Source organism: Copidosoma floridanum, unplaced genomic scaffold (genome assembly GCF_036245765.1).
Source record: "Copidosoma floridanum isolate Cflo_tuat_1 unplaced genomic scaffold, Cflo_Japanese_pri ptg000014l, whole genome shotgun sequence".
Taxonomy (NCBI): domain Eukaryota; kingdom Metazoa; phylum Arthropoda; class Insecta; order Hymenoptera; family Encyrtidae; genus Copidosoma; species Copidosoma floridanum.
In genome coordinates this window covers 6,149,826-6,175,612 of record NW_028321891.1, presented here as the reverse complement: position 1 = coordinate 6,175,612, position 25,787 = coordinate 6,149,826, and the positions used below count along the sequence as shown (strand labels likewise).

General features: G+C 37.7%; 1 protein-coding gene across 8 annotated transcripts; it reads left to right on the top strand.

Moving 5' to 3' along the window:
• The first annotated feature begins 1,209 nt into the window (after positions 1-1,209).
• dia (diaphanous related formin 1) lies at positions 1,210-25,787 on the top strand. 8 transcript variants are annotated; one of them, XM_014355400.2, is made up of 16 exons: positions 1,210-2,097; positions 2,603-2,684; positions 13,883-14,053; positions 14,141-14,439; positions 14,909-14,929; positions 15,404-15,713; positions 16,216-16,565; positions 19,203-19,485; positions 21,011-21,385; positions 21,458-21,600; positions 21,684-21,969; positions 22,051-22,545; positions 22,641-22,805; positions 22,886-23,129; positions 24,124-24,205; positions 24,286-25,787. In XM_014355400.2, the coding sequence occupies exons 2-16, from the start codon at positions 2,649-2,651 to the stop codon at positions 24,305-24,307; spliced, it is 3,282 nt and encodes a 1,093-aa protein (XP_014210886.2). In that variant the 5' UTR covers positions 1,210-2,097; positions 2,603-2,648; the 3' UTR covers positions 24,308-25,787. The 8 variants fall into 8 exon arrangements, with proteins under 8 accessions (XP_014210886.2, XP_014210890.2, XP_014210889.2 ...); XM_014355404.2 differs by lacking the exons at positions 1,210-2,097; positions 2,603-2,684 and adding an exon at positions 6,408-6,460; XM_014355403.2 differs by lacking the exons at positions 1,210-2,097; positions 2,603-2,684 and adding an exon at positions 9,472-9,840.

Genomic DNA, 25,787 nt, shown 5'->3' with positions numbered 1-25,787 from the left:
TTCGCGCACTATGTATATACATGCACTATATAGTGTACGAAACTTTTGCGCCTTGCCCTGCAAGTCGGATGTCTCTCTTTCTGTCATCCGAATCGTTTGATAATTGAGTGCTCGGCATGTTTTTATTAAATATTGTTGTCCGCGAATCAGATAAGATGCTATAGTTGCAGGGAATTCTGATTTCGAATGATAAATTCATAGATTTATCTATAGTCTACACCAATGAAATATACTTTTAAACGTGAATTTTATTATTGAAATTTCTTTAACAATGAGTCGTATTAAGAGTCGTTTAACATTTTTATGAGCTATGAAAGTGCAATTTTGTAAAACTAAACGAGAAATAAATAAACAAATGACAAGGTGAGGAAGTATACCAGCAAGACATTTTTATTACTATAAATTGTTTGACGATTAATGTTAAGCTCAACTATAATTATAGGAGTAACTTGTTCGACGATATCAAGGAAACAATTGATTAAATGTAAAAGTGCGATTAAAAAATTTTAAACTCGTAAGGGATGTTTTTGCATAGAAGTACTGTTGATGATAATAACTAATCGATGAAAAAAATTTTCCCGATATCTATGATTCCGATAAACGCTCCAGAATCGATACTATACAGAAAAAGGATGCTCCGATTGGAGATGGATTTAAGTATTAACTTTTGTTTGAAAGTGTGTTATTTATTCCATTACTTCAGTAAATGACCTAAAGTTAATTTCGCTCTGGCAACTCACTTTAGTAATGCAACTTTAATTATTGTGTCAAGTACTTATGTATAAATTTTTGAAAATAAGCTTCAATTTCCTGCCTAATCCATCCGATATAGGTAGTTTAGTTGCAATTAAACGAAGTGACCGTGTGTGTTTGTGTTCAACTTCAACACATCCTTTCTATCAATGATTGCATATTGTATGGTCCAAGAGTCACGAGTCACTCCGACCGGACAACACACACAGTGTGCAAAATGCTTTCTCGTTCAATTCTTTGTGGATATATAGATATTAACAAAACGTTTAGTAAACATTGAAAAATTTGAAAAGTAGAAGTACAGTGTATGCACACACAGCACATTGGCTGAGCAGGCTGAGTAGAGTATACTCTATAGAGTAGTGGGTGGAATATGTGGTTGGTGCCGCCACTGCTCGACAAATTTCGACGATGAGGCACTGCAGGGACTGCAGAGGGCAGTCTGGCAGTGGTCGGCGCGTCCAAAACGTCGTTAGCTTTCAATGATTCGGCTTACCTGCACCAGCGTATACATACTTACTATATATAATATATACTGTAACTACCGTACATTTTGAGTATAGGTACTTTTATATCTGTGCTCCGTCATTTACGTATATACTTATCTCATTATTTTTTCTGGTAGCGTGACTGTTATCTGTAAACACCACATGTAATATTAAATCATAGTGTTGTTGTTGTGCAAATACCGTGCGGCAAATATTTAAAAAATAAAATAAAGCCAAAAGTGCGACAAATCAAATCATTATATCGAGAGGAAGCTGAGGAAGAAGAGACTGAAAGGAGAGGAGAGTACTTGACTAAGTACATGTGCAAACAGTCTACACTGAGTTGCAGGGGCGTGTGCGTCATCCTGAAAGCACATCGTCTCTCTCTATCTCCAAGGACTTCAAGTAAATCTAAGTATTACTCTCCAGTGGCTTGTTAAAGTGATAAAAATATCTTGAGAGAAAGTTTTGTTTTGTATGTCGCCCTGAATTCATTTTTACTTTTGGCGGGCCATACATTTACGGTGTATACACCACACACGTCAGTACATTTATATCCTGAGTCCTGGTTACAGCAAACGTTATATGCAAGGAGAAAAAGAGTGTGCGTTGTGCAGTACTTATACCTACTGAATAAAAAATACATCTGCGGCGGAACGCGCGCCCTGTCTGGACATACATGTATATGTACCAATAATATATACACTCTGTTCTGTATATATATAACCTCTACAGAGTGCCACTTCTGTTGTGTTGTTGCTATTATATTTTTGTGTTGTTAAGAAGTATTTGAACAACTCTATTTTGGGAGGTACATCTAGAAAATCATTGGTTTTCTTCTGTCTTTACCATCAAGGTAAGCCGTGCTCAAGTATATTGTTTAATGGAAATTTTGTGTCGAATTTAATGGTGTATTTGGAACATACGGATCACTCAAGCTAGGTTTCTCTATGGTGGTTTTTGAGTACACGTGTGTTTATTCATTGCAGAAAAAAACAAATGATCATAAAATTTTATAAAACAGCGTGTGATACACCTACAATCACTTAGTCACTGATTCAAGGCTGTCCTTGTCTCTGTGAGATACAAATAAAGTTGATGTTAACAGGTGTGTTTTTAAGCTATGACATTTAAAATTTCTGCTGATCATGATTAGAGTTTTGTTAACACACAAAGTGATACAATTTACACGTTTGTTACGTAATTTAAAGTTTTTTTTTCAATAGTGAATTTAACATGACTGTTCGAAGCATAGGTCACATTTGTAGTGATTCATACATACTAAATACACTATGTTAGTCTACGTTTTGTATTTTTTTTTTTAAACATTGTCTTAATTACGTTGATTTCTTGATTTCCAGGCAGCATAAGAATGATTAGTGGGTCTTTCAAATAAACTCTAACACAATGTCAAACAGAAGGGAAAAAGCAGCAAGTGGCTTTGTAAGTATATTACAATGGTTAACCAAAATAGTTTTCTATTATTTTGTCTCACATGTAGTTTGAAATCTTGTAATAATATTTTTCTACATATTTTTGTTTATTTACTTTTTTAAAAATGTTACTGTTAAAAATAATTTGATCAGGAAATTAATTATCAAAATCCACCATGAAAAATAGTTTTTCCTGTTTTCAAGATTTATTGTACCATATGTATGTACTATGGTTTCATTGTATTCACACAGTGCTGGTTCTTTGATAACTTGTTCAGTGGTTATTGTTTGATAAGAGGAGACGAGCTATAGCACAACTTTTGTTAACTGATAAGGCTGCGATTGGTGTAGCAGTCTAGAAATTAATGTAGAATATCGGAGAAATAATTATCACTTGCAGTAAAATATCGCAATAATGGATAAAGTAAAAAAAAAAAATCACGAGTGTCAGAAAATTAAAATATCAACTTGAAATAATTACGAGGATTATGTAAAAAGCTTGCAACTGGTATTTTGTAATATGTAAATAAATATGTGCAGTAACCGTGGTTTGCTTACGTAAAAAAAAAAAAAAAAAAAAAAAAACGCTATTATTCCAAACGTTTGAAAGTACACAGTGAAATGGCTTCTAATTATTTGAAGTTATCAGTGCAAATCCGGTCCGGTTCGGAAGTCCTTATACTCACTCAACAGAGCACTTATTAGACTACCGCAAATTGCTAAAGCGCAATTTGTCGTCGTTTAGTCTAGACAAGGTTGACGTCGAAATTCATACCAGTTGATGGATGAAAAAAAAATTTTTGCAATTTCTTTGTTTGTTTTTTTATTTTATTATATTTTTTTTTTTTAAATTAAAGTCAGTACGTATTTTCTAACTCTGTCCTCCTGAAAATCATAAAACCACTTTGGTACACCAGTTGCAAAAACCCGTCCCCACTTGCCCCATTAAAAAAAAAAAAAAAAAAAATCTAAGAGCTCTTGAGCGAAAACTGTGAGAAACAGAGACGATTAGGAGGCCGTACCTCTTCAATAACGAGCAAACGAGAGGCTCGTGTTCTCTTCCCTCCCGATACGTATATAATATATATGTGGACATCTGAGGATCTGAGGCCTCGTGGAGCAAACGAGAGAAACCGATGCTGCATACATATATACGGGAGAGCCAAGAGAGCGAGAAAGGAGGGAAGCTGCGGAGAGAGACCGACCGTAATTTATGTACACCTATATATATATACTACTCTCATCCGCGTGACGTCACGCGGCACTCGACTGAGGATGACCTCATAGACATATTTGCATTTATTTATTTTTTCGTTCCTCTTTTCATCCGCGTTAAGTTTCACATTGGTATATAATAATATATTATATTTTGTTTGTGTTTTCCCGAGGTGTTCTCTCTCTCTCTCTAAGCTATCGACTTGTGTATAGGTATACTCTCGTCGCGTTGCTTTTCCCGTTTCGATACGCGAATTACCCACGCGCGATTTTAACGGGGAGATAAGCTTCCAGTGTTTACCACACACACACACACGTTGAGCGAGAGAGGTCTGCTCTTACGTTTAATTAACCGAGCGAGCCATTGAGGTACTCTTACTCCTCGTTGGCCGTTGCCCGGCTGATGCATGCCCGTTCGCTCCTTTTTGCGCGTAGGTGTATACACAGAATAGCTTGCACACGAGTTTGTCTTTTTTTTGGGTCATTTTTTTACGTTTGACTTGGTTTTTTTTTATATATATATATTTATCTCAGGCATTTCTACCAAGGCCGTATCTATTGGAATTTCGCATATATACATACACCCATAGTCAGCACAAACGCACTCTGGGACCAATTAAGACGATAGAGCTCAATTTGATCTTTTATCGCAATTATTATACACACACACACATACGGTACAGTCATCGGTGAGAGATCGCTCTATACGTTCTCCCGTTCAATGTATCACACTTCACGTCTTCCCTTTGGTATACATAGTAAATATATATTGAGTAACGTAGCTCACGGTTTTGTGCTGTACGTATTAAATATATTGTAATAAGTATATACTCTGCTTTCGCCGAGTGTTGCGAAACATCATGTGTACCCAAAGCGACGAGTATTGTATCTTTATGAAAAAGGCTTTTCCATTGAATTCAACGGGGAGCCGTCGATTTCTCGATGCCTGAAAATTACATTTTTTCAGGAGAAAAAGAAAAAGATCGCGAGATTGTGTCAGCCGAGAGTGGCACCGGTTGGGATTCCGATTTAAAAAACCACTCGCACACCGGGGAGAAAAAAAAAACGGAGACGCCGGTAAAACGCGTGTGTTCAAGGTGATTGGCCTCCTCGTGCTGCTGTTGCGTACTGGGCGTCGAGGCAAATAATATACGTGTATTTTTCATCTAGCTGATGCCGGAGGATCCGGTGGTCGCTCTGCTTTGTCTAATATGTGCAGATTATAATATTATGGTACACGTGATACTAGTGGTAACGAGCAAAGCACGAGTCACGCGTTGTTTGAGGTAATTTTTCGTTTATTGAGAGATATAGGCTCACTTACACTTGGGTATAACTTGTTTTTCGGTATATTAGATAGGTAAGTAGAGTCGTAGCGGATAATTAAAATTGACGCCGGCACCGCTATCTTTGTTCCAATACCCGATGGTGCGTGCTGCGATAAGAAAACATTCGCGCGCGTCAAGGAGCCGCGTACATTAAGAAAAAAAAAAAGATAAATTTACTTAAAATTTGGAGCGTATGATGTTTATCGCATTAGGAGAGGACCGATTATAATTTTTTAATAGAACCCTTCACGCCTTGTTTTTCGAACTTTTTTTCTTCTTCTTCAACTTGTCGGCGAAGCGTCAGGTGCTAAAAAAAAAAAAAAGGAAAGAAAAGAAAAGATTCCGATCGCGTCACAGCTGTGCGACCACGAGTACTTGAATACACACACGCGCGCGCGCACAACCTATCTTACGTTCTTATCGTGCTCTCGATGGGCACTCCAGCGTGTACTATGTGGTTGAGGAAGAAGAGTCCGCGTCTATCTTTCTCTCATTACTCCTTTTTGTTTCATTTTTCTTTCAAAAAAACGCGCCCGGGCGTGTTTTATTATTTTTCTCTTTTCGAAACGCGCGAAAATGATGAGCCGCAGGATAGAGAAAAACGTTTTTTTCTTCTTCCCCGTGAGAGAGAGAAGGAGAGTGCGGTCTAATCGCTGCAGCTGTTGGGCAACGGAGTCGTTAAATTTTCCGCTGGAGATTGCCTCGAAAATCGTGTTTCTTAAGTTTCCGGCGTACTTACTTACCTGTACTTACAATCTTAGATATGCATTGTACCATATACACGTGGCTCATTGAGGGGGGGGGGGATAAACAAGAGCGCTGTGTCCCTCAGCGAAGATGCTAATTTTTTCTGTACCCCTCCTGTGAACTCGATAGTCGCACTTAGTTAATCTCATTCTATTTTTTTTATTATTTTTTTTTTACTGATATTGCACTGCTCAAACAACTACCCTTAAAAATATATACGAATAACGACACCACGCTATGCAATGTTGCGCGCGGCTTGTCTTAGAATACACACGTTGCATTTTTTTAATTGGCTTACCTCCAAGGAGAGAAAAAGATAGAGAAAGAGAGAGAGATTAAACAAATACTGTTATGATGTTATGCGACATATATATATATATACATTGTATACTTTCAATAACAGTTGGCACGCGACCACACTCCGAGCTGCTGCGTGTGCAATTTATTATTTATATAAAATCTTTTACACGTACATTCATGCATGGTATATTATAGCGTAGGTCAAGGGAAAACGCAACTTATTAGATGATGCGTCCACCTGCAATAATATACCAATGTACACCGATGTACGCAAAATTATATCCATGCGTTCTCTCGACTGCACGTGTGAAAATTCCTCCACCAGTTACGTCAGTTCAACCCGAGCAAAAGAACAAGTAGCACGCGTCCTTCGATCGCATTCCAAAGCGGTCCACGGGGATAAATAAAATTCCATCGATTTCTTCCAACGATTTCCTGTTTTCTTCACCACATCCTAATCGAAACTTCCGATCCAACGTAGACATATGGTATAGGTACATCGGACTCGCGTTCGTTGTGCGCCCAACTACACACTCGCGAATTTTCTCGCACACCTCGATCTCCGCTCTCCCGATCTCGATGGCGCCTCGAATACATAATATATGTGTATTCCACTTTCACTCCGCAACCAGTGCAGTGTATTACTACCGATCTCTAAGAGTCCCAATCGGTTGGGGACCAAAATAAGTATACCTACAGCTGAGGCCGATCTCGAGCGGAAGTCCACACTACTTTGGTTTTTATCGAACTCGTGCGTGCATAAGTAGTGTATTTTCACGGCCGATTCGCTGGTACTTTTTGGACAAGTATAGAGTTTCAGGCCACGTTGAATTGTTGTTTCGAGCGACGTAACAGCAACAACTTGCTGGTTCATGAATTGAATCAACGGCCCTCATATCTCTACGGAGGATCGGTTTACTCGTTGTATGGTTTTCCAAGTCACTTTACACGATGTACTTGCACCGCTTGGAAAACGTCATTTCTCGATATCGAGTGACGGACAAAATGTAAAAAAACGAAGAAAAAAAAAAAATAAACGAGAAACAATCACAACACGCTCTCTTCCTCGTTTTATCACGTCCTGCTCTCTCTCTCCGACTCTGGGAAACGCATACATTACACACATGTTATCTCATACATAATATATAATACACGTGCGGAGGAAAGAAGAAAACAATGCCTGGCAAATCGGTAGGTACACGGCTCGTCACGGCGTGACGTTGCCCGATGCTGTCTCCTCCTCCGCCTACACGCCGCGCTCCGGCTCGTGTAAAAAACACTCAGTCGTAATTTGGACGCGCGTTTGGCTGCACCATACTTACCTCCCTCTTTTTTTTTTTTGTTTCCATTGATTTCTCTCTTGTCAATTGCAAACAGTGTCGTAAGATTCCATTGCCTTTTGTTTTTATTTTACCTTTTTTTCTTTTTTTTTTTTTTTTTTTTTTGCATCCACGATTTGTCGTCCACAGGAGAGGAGCTATCGCGCGCGTTTGTTGGGTGATTCACGTGTCTGGTGCGCCTCTCGAGTGAAAGAGCGAACGAATAATACTTGCAACAGTGAAAGGCTCATGTGCTCTCTGTGTGTATGGGGACGTATAGGTCTACTCGTGTTGATTATATATTTTGATGGTGATTGGGGGGGAAAAAGCCCGGCACGCCGGTCTTCCTGGTTACGTTGTTGTGGGTTATTTTTTCAAGTACTAATGTGGTTCAGATAGCTGCGATTGGAGATTCAAAACGTAGCAGTTGATAATTTTTTTATTTTTTATTTAGTGACCCTAAGCGTGAAATATTGATCGCTGGCCGTGGGTAGTTGAATGGTACCGACGTATTTACAATTTGTCTCTAAAAGGCGTTCTGGATTTCTTTCGAGCCAATAAACAATGCAACGTAAGCTTGTGTATCGAACACCCAAAGCCCTAAATTAAAAAAAAAAAAAAAAAAAAAAAAAAAAAAAAACTGGAGAAACAACTCTGCTTTGACTTTAATCGCGTGCGTAAATTTTTATTTGTTTTTCGAGAAAGCTTTGCCTTTAAAATCGACATTTCGCGCGGTCAAGGCCTCGATTTTTTTTATCTCCGAAACAAACTTTTACACAAAATTCGGCGCTCGGGTCATTTTTTACTCGTGAAAAAAAATAACGATTCCAACAAGTCGCGCTCGTCATTCCTAAGAAATAACTCGAGTCCATTACGATTGGGCGGTAACACATTTTTTCCACCGATAAAATACATATGATATAAAAATAAAAAATAAAAAAATAAAAAATATAATTTATTTAATGCTCCATACGCTCATGAAAAAAAATTAAAAGCTCCGTAAGACAGGCACCTTCGATTTTATCGATCTCTAGCGAAAAGAAAAAAAAAATCGGCAAATCAGCAATGTGGTATACAGAAAGATCTTAACCCGCGCACGAGTGTAAACATTAAACCTCGTGAATCACCGTCCAGTGCCCACCGTTCACTCGAGGCGAAAAAACGTCAACCCTCCCACGACTCGTTCCATCCTCCGGTTTGCTTTACAAAAGCTCCTTCTTCTTCTTCTCCGAGTCGGAAAAAATGAATCGTTCGAAACGTCAATCCGGCCTACGTCAGGTAATATTTTTAAACCCAGTAGCGCGTGAGGTATTGTTTTGAAAGAGCAGCGCCGGCCGATAATCTCAAGGAAGCCGCCGTGTACACAAGTAATCCTCGCCGCGAAGGAAAATTTCGAGTTCATTGCATATATTATTATTAATTCGCCCGAGAGGAAGAAATGACGATGTATATATGGGTACTGCAATACAACGAGCAGATCATTCCTATAAATATACGGAGGCGCGTCAGCGACGGTATTACCGAATATAACGTACGTTTTCCGTGTGTGCGCGTTTTTTTTTTTTTTTTTTTTTTTTTTTTCCTATTCCCTGATGGTTCTCCGATGCCTGTATACGTGAATCAGCTCTGATCGGGGCACTTTTACGCGATACCGTATAGATAGTGACTACGTGGTGACGAATGGGGAAAAAATATGGTATTTTACAAATTCTCCATAATGTATCACTCGAAAGGGTATGTTTGCTCTACTTCTGCGATTGAGCGAAACTTTGGAATCAGTCGCCAAACGTTTAATCATCACTGCCACGTTTCGAGTCTCCAAACTTAATTTTTTTTTTCATCGACTCGTCAAGTTGTAAATACTCGTTCCTTCTGTACAGATACACACGATCGCTATCTCGGCGATACTGTTTTCAGAAAGGCCTCTCATTGTATATTATACGCTCACGAAACACGTTATAAATAATCGCATCGATAAAAAAAGAATAAAAAGGAGCAAACAAGGTAAAGACTGCGGCTTGATAAAGTGAGCCAGAACGCATTTTCGTGAAGCCGAACGCATACGAGGCGCTCTCTCGTTGCAAACTTTCAAAATCGCGGTGTTTAATGTTTTACTTATGACGACGGAGCCGAGTGGCGACTGCAGTATGTGAGTAGATTCACAAGTGGTGGCTCGGAAGAGAGAAAGAAAAAAAAAAAAACGAGGTTTCGGAGCACATGTCACTGGACATTAGTCGTCAGAATGATTCCTCAATGGGTAAGACGCTTTAGTTTGTCTAGCGCAAATGGAAAATAATTTCTGCTTCGCGTTCCTTTCGTTTATTCAAAGCACGACAAGTTATTTCAATTCTTGTGATTATATGCGTTAATCGAGTATTGTGAAATGATAGAAAGCCATTTTTTTAAAGAAATTAAAACAAACTTCTGCTGTTTGTAATTGGGTCTCAAAACTCCCGGCGCGCTCGCGAGGTCTTCGGAATTCAAGTGCACGTAATACTGTGTCCATATATACCACTATAATTATGCACTTGCAGTACTCGGTGCTTTCAATCGCGAGTCGTATATATAGGTCTTTTTTTTATCGTTTAGCTGTGTCGAATCTCCGTTTTTAAAACAACGAGAGCAAAAGCATGACGCACCTACACCAGCCAAGTCACTTGCAAAAAAAAGAGATGGAATAGGCGTATGCTAAAAAAAAAAATGGTTTTTATTTTCGAGGTCTAGCTTTAAAAATGGATTTACTGTGTACTCTTTCGGTGGTGGAGGTTTTCCAAGATGTGGAGTAGCGTCTGTCTCTCGGTTCATTTAATTCAGCTTCTAGAGTACGCTTACACGTGGTGTACCAACATTACAATACCAACAGAGTAATATGCGAAGCTTTTTTTTTATTTTCTTCTTCTTTATCTTACAAAGAAGGCACGACAAACATTTAACATCCGAAGAATGCAAATATTGTGTCTTTGATCGCCAATTATTTATTTTCTTAAAAGACACACTCGAATTGTTCTCGGAATAAATTGCGAAACTTCCCTCACCTTTCGTTATAACCCGCAAAATATTTACGTTTGGAAGTAACGTCGTAATATCATTTAATTTGATTGGAAAGTTGCGTGTTTCTGAATAATTCGGAGGATACCGTTGATCATAAAACTCTATTCAATTCTTACGAATGTACCTTATTATTGTTATTATGTCGTAGGCTGCTTATGGCCATTTGATAAATTTTTATAAATAAATTTGAGAGTGTGAAAAAAAATTCGCCTCACATCTACTACTTTTTTTTATTTCACTGACAATTATAGAACGATGACAATTAATACTTTTGTCACAACAAAATTATGTTGGAAGAAAATGAATTTAATTCTCGCATCGTAATTTTATAAAAATAGCTGCGTGACAGCAAACAGCTTCAACGACTACTCGTTACGTAATAAACACATAACCACGTAGCTTTCTAAATCCATTTTTTTAAAATTTTGAATAATATTCTCAAAAATCATTACTTCCGAGTCTTGAAAAATGTTTGTACGTACACAAACGCGTACACGCAAACAAAACAATCGCACGAATAATCCGACGTGCCTTCTCCCATTGGAAACAAAATTTTCGATTGTCAGCGGGAATTCCTTTGTATATATATGTATGTATACAACTCGTGCGTGCGCTGTCAACCAATCGAAATGGCACAATATCATATGTATCTATATAAATATAGTCGCACGCACGCGTCGCCTATGATTGCAAACAGCTGCACCGCATGTTTTATATTGTATGCAAAGTTAATTAACGCATCGATGGTGCATTCGAAGCGAATGCAAACACGATTGGCGCATTTCGACTCTATACCTACAGCTTTTGCGCAAATCATCGTCAGTAAATTTTCTTATATATTACAACCATGTGTGACGTAAACAGTCAGTTTTCCATACTTACCTAGGGACATTTTTTTTTTTTTTCACTTTAAATTTTCTAAAATTACGACAAAGCCCACTATAACGGGGAACAGGTGTAGGGTGCTCCACTTGACACACGCGTTCTTGAAACTATAACTGAAAAGAACAACCTAATTTCCATTGCTCCATATTACACAATGAAGAAATTGTCACTTGTTCAAATGTAGCTCATGATTACACTTTTTTTCACCCGCTTATCTTACAAAAGTAAAATTTTTGTTTTTCCAAGTACACAAGGCGTACATATTTTCTCCTCTCCTGTGATAAAACACGTAATACTTTTGTCCCTACATTTTTTCACAAGAGGCGGTAGCGTCGATGAAGTGGTTATAAATCAATTAGTGCATACATCACAATACATATATTGTATAGAATCTCATGTATAGATGTACAAAATAAATAAACTACCTTACTTACGAGCGTTACCGACCCATTAGGGAAAATTTTGGCGCAAACATCTTTATTAGAGTCACATAGTACATAATGGAGACAATAATAATAATAATAATAATAATAATAATAATAATAATAATAATAATAATAATAAATAAAAAAATCATTGGTCTCTCTCGTGTGTGACTTTGATTCGACAAGGAGGAGGAGGGGGACCGTCGTATCGGCACGTGCACCGAGTGACAATTGCCCGTTGCTGAAAACGCTTTCGTAATCGCACAGAGGAGGATCGTAGAAAATATCATCTTTGCAATAACAATGGCGTGCCTATAGTTTTCGTGTCCTCACGTATTGAAACTCGTAGCGACGCCACACTGTCGTTGACGTCGCGTTTTAATTAATGCGTATAATCCTTCTCGGCTCAGTAGCACGTTGACTTTTTGCGGTGGCTGATTAACTGACTCGCGAAACGTTGGGTCGAGTGATTCGTTTTTTGTCAAAGTGATGGTTTTTTTTTTTTTTTTTTTTTTTTTTTTTTTTTTTTTTTATTTGTCATAGTTGTCTGGTGAATGTGCTGCTGAGTAGTTTTAATCGACATGCGGTGCGCTTTTTGTGCCTTTCCTTGGAACTTTTTTCAGGTGAATTTTTTTTTGCACCTTGCATTTGAACAAAAGAACGATGGTTATTTGTATTTTAATCGGTAGGTAGTGTAGTATAGGTATATCGGTTGAGCGCGCGGTGGCTCAGTCGGCTAGGTCGTGGATTGACACGCGGGAGACTGCGGGTTCGATTCCCGGCCAGTGCGACTTATCGGGCAAGTACCTCTGTGATTTTTCATATGTGCTTTTTCACCACGCAATGCTCCTCGAGGAGGGTTTAGGCGACCTCCTCGCAGCATAATTGCCTAATTTTCCCCCTACCCCCCTCCCAGTAATGGGTGGCCTCCCATCCCTTTCCTTATCCCTTTCCGAAGTGCTAAGTGCCCATAGTAGTGCCCTTATTAAAGGAGCCGGACGTAGAGCACTATAATATAAAAAAAAAAAAAAGGTATATCGGTTATATTACAAAAAGTTGAATTTTTTAAATCAAAGTTTCCACGTACTTACAAAGCTTTCGTACTCTTTCAATTTCTGATATCTTACTTAACGCCTGCACTTTTGGTGTTACGCGTGACTCACGGGAGTACAAAACGTGTATGAAGTATACAAAAAAGAAATTCATTACCAATTAACCGCAGTTTTCTATACCCATGGCCTCAATTTTTTTTTTTTTTTTTTTTTTTTTAGATTATGCATTACACTTGGGCATTGTTTTCCAGATTTCCGGTGTTTGTTAATGCCTTTTTTCAACGAACTTAATAATAATTGGAAGCTTCACCTTATCGCCTACTGCACATTGTGTTGCAAACGTTAAAATACGTTTACATTATTATTCAAGGCACGAGTTAATAATTACTGAAACTTCATTGAATTCACGCACGAAATTCCATTTAATTATGATGGTATAGCATTACTGGAGTACCTATATACTGCTCGTGCGGTTGGATGGAAAAAAAAAAATCATATGGTTTCTGATTTGCATGGAACTGTTACTTGTGATGTCACTTGAAAATAATAATTCGTCTGTGGTCGACGTGATGTTTATTGTGCCAGTTGAATCAAACAAAAAAAAGGACCTAGATATACTTACGCTCGTCTGGTGCACGTACTCCCGCGTTGTTTGTTTTCTTCACGAGTTATCGAAAATTATACTGTTGCTCACGTTCGTACATTTTGTCGTAGAAGACAAAAAGTTATAACCGCAAGGATAAGTCATCGAAGAAAAAGTAATACAATGATAAACCGACATACATTACGGCCAAACCGTACTTTTGTTATTCAACAAGCTTTTAGGGGGTGTCCTAAAAAAATAAAAATTTTAAACGATAATGATAATAAAAAATTTTTCGCGCAGCTGGACACATGGTTCGGAAGGCCAAAGAGGCCAGGCCGAGGCGGTGGTTCCACGTCGAACACCTTGCCTCGGCCACACTCTGGAGACGACTTCGACGAAGTCGAGCACCAGCGCTGTATGATCGAGGGCATGGACGAGGAGACGACGAACGAAAAGTTTGAGGAACTATTGGTTGGTGTCGGCAACTTTGTTTTTCCGATCTGGTATAATATATACATATACAGTGTACGTATGTGCATCATTTTCATCCTCTTTCAGACAAATATGAACCTTAAGGAGGAGAAAAAGGAGCCACTGCGGAAGCAGTCCGAGAGGAAGAAAAAGGAGATGCTGATCCTGCATTACAAGGGCAGTATACAGGACAGTAGGAACAAATTCGACAAACCGGCTGATTACATACAGTACCTGTCCCAACCGGACTTGAGCGTCAACAAAATACACACGTGCATCGAGAGCCTAAGGATCGCCCTGACCAACAATCCGCTCAATTGGGTCCAGGAGTTCGGCACCAACGGCCTCAAGCAGGTTCTCGTTATACTTAACGAGTGCTATCGGAAGTAAGTGTGCATTTTTTTTCCTTATTAATATGTTTTATAATAAAAAAAAGCCCACTTGGTAATTAATTGTTATCAATTAATGGGCCACGCGATTAAGCCTGTTTATTCGAGATTTAATTATTGGTCTAGGCAGATCACGTGGACCTTGTTTTTTTCATACAGCGGGAAAAATTCAAAAGTATATATAAGTTTGAATGGTGGTAAAAATAATTCGACTTTGAAAATTATTAAATTATTTTAATCGGACGTACTTGATATAAATTTGAAAATGCAAAAATTTTATGAAATTCCGGGGGTTTGTACGTGAAACGTGCAAGGGGTGGAGAAAGAAACAAAAAATTAAAATGCATTCATTTAGGTACATTAGAACAGACAAATTATCGTGTCAAGTTCGCTTAAATGTTAGTTTTAATAGCATTGATTACAATAACGATAAGTAAATTTAATGTCTGACTTTATTCTATTACAGAGCTTTCATGATATACAATAGGTAATTTGAGCCACTTATCAATGTTGTTGTGTCCATATTGTTGTTTTTAGTTTGACGTTTATTTTGATGTATGCATCTGTAATTTTTTTTGTTCAATTTTAGTTTTTTTTTTTTTCTCATAATGATAGAGATCACTGAAAAATCCCACTTTAAAGCTTTTCCCTGTTATTCCTGATTACCATGCACACTTGATTAAGTGGACATGATTTTTCAACGATCTGTATTGAATTAAGTTTCTCGATTTATAATTATCCTATACGTATAGTTAATAGTCGTAAAAAGTGTAACCTCGGAGAGCTGATAAAGACTGCATCTCGCTTGGTCTATTTGTATAGAAAGTAGAGCAAAAAATAAGTATTATTGGTTGTTCTCCCACTTACTGTATTGATGCCCTATAGATTTTGGTGCTACGTGCAAACTCTGTTTTATTGTTGATTTCAAGATAACTAATAGGCTAAATGAACAATGTTACAGCGACAGCCGATACGAGAGGATTCAGTACGAGTGTATTCGCTGTTTAAAAGCGGTGATGAACAATACGGGGGGGATGAAAGAGATTCTGAACCACCACGAGGCCTTGACCATCGTGGCGCGTTCTCTCGAGCCCACCAAGCCCTCTGTCATGTGCGAGGCAGTCAAGTTGCTCGGTGCCGTTTGTCTCATTGACAGTGATGCTCATAAAAAGGTCCTCGACGCCATCACCATGAACGGCGAGTTCAATGGCAAGGATCGATTTCTGCCTATCGTTCAGGGCTTGATGAATAAGCAGAATGAAAATTTAAGGGTTGGTTGACGATTGACTTTATTTACCGTGGTCGTATGGTGAGCCGCAATAAAGGGGATGTATTTCAATTATTGCCGTGAGGTTTCGTTTGATCGCGTTTTATTACCTGGTTGTCTGTTTGTCTGTTTGGTATTCTTGAAAGGACTTTTAAACTTGTGCGCGGCTGCATTATACATAATAATAATGATTATTCAATTAACGTTTTAAACAATTCATAATTTATTTTTGGTTAGTGTTGAATTAAATTATCATAAATCTAATGACAAAAAATGCAAAAAAAAAAAAAAAAAAAATCCGCGTTCTGTGTCAAAATTTACTTTTGAGTATCCAAAAAGTTTCGCAACGGTAATCTCTTATCTAAATTGTATGTTATCGCCATAAGCGCATAAAGAATTGAAATTTAGCGTAACATAAATATATTGGCATTCGTTATTGCGCTTACCACAAAGTAAATTGAAAAAAAAAAAAAATTTATAAATTTTTTTTCAATTCATGATTACAGGTAGTATGTCTCCAACTCATAAATTCCATAATATCATCCGCCGAAGATCTAGATTTCCGAGTGCATTTGCGAAACGAGATAACGCGCGCGGGTCTGGGAGATATTTTAGAAACGCTGGAAGGCGAGGACGAGTCCGAAGACCTGACGAGGCATCTCAAAATCTTCAATGACTACAAAGATATGGACTACGAGGAGTTTGTACAGAGATTCGATAATGTTAGGTTGGAGCTCGAGGATGTCAATGAGGTCTTTGAGCTGCTCAAGAACATCGTTATGGACACTGTCGCCGAACCATACTTTCTTTCTATCTTGCAACACTTACTCTTCATTAGAGATGATGCTATGATCAGGTAAGAAGTAGGCTAATTGGCTGACTGTTTTCTATGATTATCATACAAATGAGCTATTATTATGAGACACTTAAAGTAGGCGTTCTCCTACTCTTGAAATTTTTTCATTGTTATACTAAATGAGGAAGTAATCGAAACGGCTATAAGAACGAAGCAGACAAGATTTTGCGCTATTATGTTTTAATATCACATAAATTCTATAACATAATACAAGCTCCTTTTTATTTCCATACAAAACAAATTTTTTAACTTTCGTCCTCCATATTTTTTATCATTACCCACAAGCTTGCGTTTTTTCTAATAAATGTTGAAGCAATAAAATATCCCACCATGTAAAGAAATTAAGTAATACACTATTACTCGGATATGGGGAAATTTTAACAGATGAGACAACTATGTATTCTCAGTAAAACTGGAAATACATATTGAAGTAAGTGTATTCAGAGCAGGATTTGAAATAAATTTATTTATATATACCTACACATTATGATTTAGACAGAATCAGAGGCTAATTTCTGATTCATTGAGATTTTGGGTTTGTTAAGCTAAGGAAAGTGTTTTTTTGATATCATCAACGCTTATTTTAAAAATAAATATTCACTGACAATTATAAAATATCAATTAATAATTACTTAACTATGAATTAATACTTGAAGTGTTCACAACTGAGGCTTGAGCCTAAAATATTATGCTGTATATCTGAAACGTTATCTCTACATGCGGGACTGCAAATTCCCGTCACTGAAGTTCTACTTAGTTAACGATTTCTTGATTTCCCAATGAATCATTTTATCACTCGATGCTCGGTTATTTCGTGTTTATTATATGATGTTTCGTGTTTATTATATTATACGATATTTTAATACGTGTGATTCACAAGAGTGAAAGATTCGAAAGAAAATTAGGACGTGTTACATATTTACATTACATTGAGAAACACCCGGTAGTCAGGTATATTTTGGTTATCTTATACACACTTTACTTTCGGTCATTTACTATAATTAGAATTTAACGAGTATACGAGTGTGTCCGGCAACGCAGCTCATGGGACGTCTTATCTGATTAGAAACTATGTGAGGTCCAACGAAATACAGACATTTCGGTGCAATCGACCAGTTAGTTTGATAGCTTAGAGACAAAGAGACAGTACACCTACAAGTACAAGGTCTCGGATCGGAAGTATAAAAAGACAAAAAAAACCACGTGTTTGAGTAACTTTATTTAATACTTTTTTTTTTTTTTTTTTTTTTTTCTTCAAACAAAAAACGTGAAACAAGTGAACCAAAAATACGTTATTTATCGGAACCAAAAGCACGTTCGCATCATCAAAGATGGGAAGAAAATCTTGTTCAGCTCCTCTGCACCCGATCGCTCGTTCCGCGACAAAAGCATCAACAACAGCGACAGTACGATTCGCACTTTATAACAGAGCAGACAATTTCACGCACACCACAGCTGATTTCTAACAAAAGTAGCTCCAAAGTTGACAATAATAATTGTACCGTGTTCGTATCAAAGTGCAAGTGTTTACATGAACAATGTATATGATGTATAATTCTCTGTGCACACCTCGAATTGTTCTTTTTTTGCTCCTCACATCTCGACGGTTTAGAGGACACAAACGTGGTGCACAAAAAATAATACGCCAGTTGACAATATCGTCGTAGCTTCGAGTATGTTGTGTCCGTGGCGAAACAAATTGTTCTTCTGTACATCGGTCGCGAACTCGTTACAAAAAATTACGTTGCACCTGTCGACGTAGAGCAAATACTTACACTCGGAACATTAGGTGTTTGCGCGTGTCACAAATACAATATATATTATACGTACTTAGTGGTCATAAGTAAAGTGTATTTTTTTTTTTTTTTTCTGTTGAACCCACCGCGATAACGATAAAACCATGTTGTACCGTCCGCCAAAAAAACCAATGGGTAAGAACCTGGTTCTCCTGGTGAACATGCAATTGTTCGATCATGTGTGGAATTGCAACGGCAATAAGAAAAATAACGTCATGGGGCCGAAAGGCGATTACAGGCGTTTGTTCGCGGCAATGCGAGAGAGGCCCGACACCTTCGCCGGGTATTTTAAACTGGGGAACGAGGGGTTCGATAATATTTTGAAAAACGCGGAGCCCTGCTGTACGGGCCAGTGGTGCTCCGATCACATGCGGCTCCTTTTGCCCAAAGCTCGAATCATCGTAGCAGCTCTGAAGAGGTGAGTTTTTCCTACTAGTTTCAGAAGTAAGTTTGTAAACACAGATGTTTGCTTTGGATTGTCAAAAAAAAAAAAAAAAAAAAAATCCAAAAGTAATGTGAAATCATGTAAAATCATTTTGCTCCGATATTACGAACTGCGTATCCGAGAACAATCGGCAGTGCAAGTATTTCTGCCAACAATCTGTAATAACGTCGTAAACCACGATTATACCCGGTATACATTCACTGTTTAGTCTCATTTACCTGCGCTCGACGCATTACCCCGCAATATCCAAATGCTGCGTTCTTATCGTCGAATCGGCCGATAACACACAAAAATAGCTAAACCCTCGAAGAAAAAAAAAAAAAAAAACAACATTTACTTTCCAATACAGTTGATAAAAAAAAAAAAAAAACTATTTGTCGATGTGCCGATTTCCAGGCCCGCCTACTACAAGCTGATCGAGGAGTGCGTCTCGCAAATCGTGTTGCACCGATCGGGGTGTGATCCCGATTTCAGCGCTACCAAACGCTTCCAGATCGACGTGCAGCCGCTCATCGAGACGCTGGTCGAAAAGTCGCGGGCCGAGGAGGATCGCCGGTTGGCCGAAATGACGCAGAAACTCGAGGAGTCGATAGCCCGGAGGCAGGAACTCGAGGCCAAGCTCCAGCACGCGGAGAACATCATCAAGGAGTTCGAGCAGGGCGGCGCTAAGGCGGTCTCGGTAAGCGTTTTACCGTCTTTTGTCCAAGCATTGGATGTAACGGAGGTGCGAGGAGACTTGACTTGTATTTTTTTTTTCGCTGTTTATTTGCGCTCGTTCGTTTGGTTTGTTCTTTGTTTGTATCGCACGTTCGTCCTTTATTTACAATTGGACGGCACGTTTTCAAAAACAACGATTCGATGGTTTTTAACTTATCGTGGTGTCGTGTAAACAAGCATTGATTTACGGGAAATCGTGGTAAAGTGATCTCGTTTTTTTGGGGAGTGGAGGGGGGGTTGCCGCTTTTTCAAGGAGACGATTGAAAATTGTTTTCCTTCGGTTGTTTTCGAAATCTTTCAATTATCAGCGCGTGAAACACATCAAGTGTACCCCGACTGGAGCCGCGATAAAAACGAAAAATCCAGAGCTGCAATAAACTGGCGCAAACGCAGTCGGGGGAAATCGGTGCTTCCCAACTTATCGAATTAAAAGCTCGCTCTCTGTACTATGTGGCGGTGCAATTGCGATGTACAATAATCAAGACAAAAAATTGTACGGATACGAAAAATTCGAGCCATATCTTTGCATTGCTGAGTTGGTGGAGCTTAATCGTCTAAAAAATGTAGATACTTGACTGATGAAACTGTTGTTTCTCAATGCGTGCGATAGGGTACATGTAATGGTTTTGTTTCGTTGATTGTTTTTTCTTCAATTACATGCCACTTTCGTAATATGCATTGCGACAACCCTGAAAGGTCTAAATTGATGTGTACAAATCCACAATTTTACTAAAAATTCCTTCCGATTGGTAAATTTACCTTTTTTCGGAAATGCTAGACTCTGATATGTTTAATGAATATACATTCCCAAAAGGTAAAATTTCATTGTTTTTTTTTTCTTTAAAAAATAGTTGAATGATAAATTTTTTGTGGTAATTTGATATGCTTTATTTTTTTCACATCTGGTTTTTCAACATCTTTACTATCGTTATGCTAAATCGTCGCGCTTTGACCAATTACCTGATTGACGTAAGTTTTTGCGATGAAACAAATCTTCGTTCATTTTTTCGTTGTACTATTGGATAAGTACTTTTATAACCTCGTCATTAGACAAATCATTCGTTCGATTATTTTTTAGATATCATATATGCTGTGTTTATTTTTTGCCGTCAGGCGAGCGTATAGGAAGTCGAATTTTCTCTTTTAACTTAAAAATAAGTATACATCATGCGAAAGTACACGCGCGCGCTCGACATGATCGTGTAGCGCTTTGAAAGTTCTTGGGAACTGATAAGACGTTTGATGTATGAATATCAAACACAAAATTCATTAAAAACGTCATCTCCTATTATTAGCTCTGTCGACAGAGACTTGGCGCTGTATAGTTTATCGCTCAAGCAAACGACAAAACAATATTTTCTCAAGGAAAAAAAAACAAAAACATTTTTCTACCGATGAAATGCGGTCGTGTATTAACTATAATTTTTACTTTGTTTTTTCGATCAAAGTCTCAAGAATTGACTCATGTATTTATTTGTTCTCCGCAGAAAATTATCGGCAAGGGACCACCACCGCCGCCAATGCCCGGAGGAGGCCCTCCGCCTCCACCCCCACCTCCACCTCCAGGAGGATGCTTCGGCGGTGCACCACCTCCACCTCCGATGCCAGGTGGCTTCAGTGGAGCGCCACCACCACCGCCCATGCCTGGTGGACCACCACCTCCACCGATGCCGGGTAGCATGTGCCCACTGCCACCACCGATGCCAGGAATCATGGGTCCACCACCGCCACCCATGATGCCGGGTATGGGGCCAAGGCCACCTATGATGTCTGCGAACGCGGTACCGGTGCTTCCTCATGGTATGAAGCCGAAGAAGAAGTGGGAGGTCGAAGGCCCGCTAAAACGGGCCAACTGGAAAGCGGTTAGTATTTCGATACCCACAAAAGAGAATTAATTGTATTTGAGAATTTCATTCGTTTGCCATTCGTTGTAGATCTTACCTCACAAAATGACGGAAAAATCGTTTTGGGTCAAAGTGCAAGAAGACAAGTTGGCCAGTCCCGAAATACTCAACGGTTTGGCACAAAAGTTCTCATCGAAGCCAGCTAGCAAGAAGATGGACGATGTTGTCGATAAGTACGTTGCGATGAACATTTTTTTTTTTTTTTTTTTTCACTTGATTCGTTTAGGAAAGCCATTAGCTGTATATTAAAACCAAGAAATAATTTTTCCAACAGATCTGCTCCGGCGAAAAAAGTAAAGGATCTCAAAGTTCTTGACGGCAAAACAGCACAAAATATCTTGATTCTTCTCAACGGTACACTCAAACACGTGCCGTACGAAGAAGTGAAAAATTGTCTGTTGAGGTGCGAGGGACCTGTCATCAATGACAACATATTGCAAGGCTTGATACAGTATCTGCCACCACCGGACCAACTGACCAAGCTACAAAACTACAAGGACCAATACGATGAATTGACGGAAGCTGAACAATTTTGTGTGACGGTAAGTTGATGCGCACCGCGTTTTTCTCTTCATATTTTATGCAATATTATAATTAATGTTATTTGCACACTATCCATGTAGGTATCACAAATCAAGAGGTTGCTGCCTCGATTAAGATCCCTAAGTTTTATGCTGAAGTACGAAGAACTCGTTCAGGACGTCAAGCCCGACATAGTTGCTGGTACAGCGGCATGCGAAGAAGTAAAGACCAGCAAAAAGTTCACAAGGATATTGGAAGTAATATTATTGCTTGGAAATTACATGAATTCGGGATCAAAGAACGGTCAAGCGTTTGGCTTCGAAATCAGTTATTTAACTAAACTCACGAGTACGAAAGATATCGAGAACAAACAGACCCTACTGCATTACTTGGTAGATACGATAGAGAGGAAGTTCCCGGATTGTTTGAATTTCTCAGAAGAACTAGCACACATCGATAAAGCCAGCAGAGTATCGTTAGAAAATATTGAGCGAATCTTACGGCAAATGGAATCGAATATCCGTAGTTTGGAACAAGACCTCAAGAACGCCAAAGTCCCACAGAACGATCAAGACAGGTTTAGCAACGTTATGGCGGTAATTTTTTTTTATTAAATTTTAATTCAATCGTCTTTTAGTACAATTCTAATAATTGTTGCTAATATCAATAACACATTAATTAATTTGTATAGCCGTTTGCAATGAAAGCTCGAGAGTCTTGTGAAGTAATGCAAAACATGTTCAAGAAAATGGATAGCTTATACACCGACATATCGGAATTTTTCGTTTTTGATAAGCAGAAGTATACCATTGAGGAGTTCTTTGGCGACATCAAAAAGTTCAAAGACGACTTTATTGTAATATACCTTGTTATCTTGCGAATATCATCCAATAAATATCATAAATATGAGTCTAACATTCCCTTAAATTTATTTAGCAAGCACATAAGGAGATTCTCAAAATACGAGAGATGGAAGAGAAACAGTGTCGAGCGCGGCAGGCTCGGGAAAAAGCTGAGAGGGAGCGGGCGGCTAGAGCCGAACGCAAACGTGCCCTCGTCGATATGAACGCCCAAGAAACCCAGGAAGGTGTTATGGACAGCCTAATGGAAGCCCTACAGACAGGTTCGGCCTTCAGTCGGCCAGATCAACGTCGAAAGCGGCAAACACGCGCGGCTGGTGGTAAGTTCTAGAGCAATACTGCAATCAGGTTGGGCAGAATTTGATTTCGCTGTCGAGCTTTCGAGATTCAGATGCATTATCAAGCAAGCAAACGGTGGATTTTTTTTTCTATTAAAATAAGAGAGTTGTATTGGAGTTAAATCTATTTATGGATGATTGTCAATACTAGAACTATCTTAATATTAATCATATAGTAAAGAAGAGGGCCGTAAGACTACTGGATATTGTTTTAAGTATAACAGTAGTAACATTCAATCAGGCTCGGAAAGTATCTAAAAAATCAAGAACTTTAACTCAGGAAAACTTTAACTTTTAGGGATCAGAAGTTGTTGAAAGAATTGTTCCAATCAAGTTTGATGAGCTACGGTAAAAGAAGCTCGTCCGTGCACATTGTAAATTTACACGAAACTAATATGGAACACTTGTACATAATCATATGATTGGAAGGTCTGGAAAGGCAAAAGTGACCATGGTAAAATTAAAATATTCAAAGATGATCAACTAAGCATTTTCTAAAACTTGTCATTTGATGTGTTTTTTTAACATTTTGTAATTAACACCGTCAAATTAGAATTTTTATGTGTACATACTTGAATGTGTTGTTTTAAAAATTAAATTAATATTCTTTGTAACAAGGATGTTTTCTTTATTTTACTTAATAATTGTCTTTAATACAAAAATTGTGATAATTGTGCTATAAAAATAACAAAAAATCAAAGAGGACATTAATATTTGCATGTATTGTGAATAAGATCCACTTATTAACTAATAAGGTGATTTAGTATTTAAAAATTACCCATTTCAACGTCCATCATGAATTACTGGTTATATATTTGGAAAACAACCGCCTATGTTTGCTTGCTTGTTTGTATTTAATTGGAATTTGCAATTATGTACTAAGCTTTTGTAGTATGATGATTACTGCATAGGTGAAATGAAAAGGTACATTTCTATATTAATAAGGAATATTTAATTTTTTCAATCTGTACAACAGCTGAAAGAAGAGCGCAGTTAAACAGAAGTCGTTCACGTACAGGCCTGGTTGGAACAGGACTGTTAGGAAGAGAATTGTCCACGTAAGTTAAACTCCTTAGATGGATAAGTTGTATTAATAAGTAATGTGATACTCATGCATAAAAATTTTTCATACTTTCAGAGAACTTCTTAGTTCTGCGTAGCAGGAGTTCACAGACGATAGTGAGGCTGTGATGAACTTTTTTAACGCAAAAAACTGATTTTCAGTTTTTAAAATCAGTAAATCTGTTGATACATGAAAACCGTATGCCTTGCGAAACAGAAAGGAACGACGCCGTCCAGCGAGGTAGCAGTAATCCTACTGCTACGGGAAACAGAAAGAGTATTTTTTTCTACAACTCCAGAATAGTTGTAAAAAGTTCATTTTTGTTTAAGTCTATGAACGATGTATCTACTAGAAAAACTTTGAGCGCTAGATAAACTGACGTACAATTAAATAAGTATATATAGGGCTACAGCTGCTCACGTCAATATATATTTTGTATAATAAAGAGTAAAGTCACTGCCATGGCTGGTTCTGCTGCAACAGTGAAGAGAAAGCATTGTGCCAAAAGTCCATACTACACAATCACAGTTTTTTAAAAACTATCAGGGATATATTTTCTTCTATTTTGAATACTTACTAAAATTTAAGTATAGACACAATATATTTTGTCAAATAATGATTAAAGAGCAATATCTTCGATGATTCAGATATCATTTTGTAAATTCACAATCGTGCCTAAAACTTGTTTTTGTTAATTTGTAATGTTTAAGATTTTTATCCATTTTTTAAAAGTGTAATTTTTGGACTTGGTGAATTTTAAAGAAAATTATACATCTTTGTTTAACAAATACAAGTATCCACAAGTTCTTATATATTTTTTTATCGTGTACAAAGAAATAATTTATTAGCATACATGTAAAGAAAGTATACCTTGGAGTGTACTTGTGCGCATGAGATGGTTCTGCAGGAAATTAGGAAAATTTATGAAAATAAAAGCTTAAGTTAAGTTGAACACATTCGATTTTTCAATCAGTAATAGTACTAAAAATTTAATTTTGCAAAAAATGCAGAAACAGTTATTTCACGTGCGAGACCGCGAGTAGTATTTGACGGGCTCGTTTGGACAATATTATCAGCAATGAGTGCTACTCGATAATCACTACTCGTGCTACGCTATATAACAATTAATTGGCACTCGCTACGAGTATTGGACCATGCATACGCGTTAATCTCACGAATGTAAGAAGGTTTTTGCAATTTTCATGTGAAATATATATAACCATAAGTTGTATATATGTATTTGTTTTCTAGCTGTTTTAAGTTTGATAAATCATCTAAGTTAAATTAACTAAATAATTTTTTTTTCTGTTAATTATTGATTAAAACGTATTTTTAATAAAATACTTTTATCTCTCAGTTGACAAGAGAGTACCTGTAGAACCATCTAAAAAGAAGTCATTTTTTTTCTTTGTCTGTCTTAAATCAGCAGGCAACAACGTGTACCTATAATGTGAATATAAAACTTTTAGATTTACATCTTGTTATTACATGCTACTTATCCATTTTTTATAAAAATATCCATTTACTTGCACGGACCTATTTTAAGTCGGAAAAAATTGTTTGTGAAGATAAGTAAA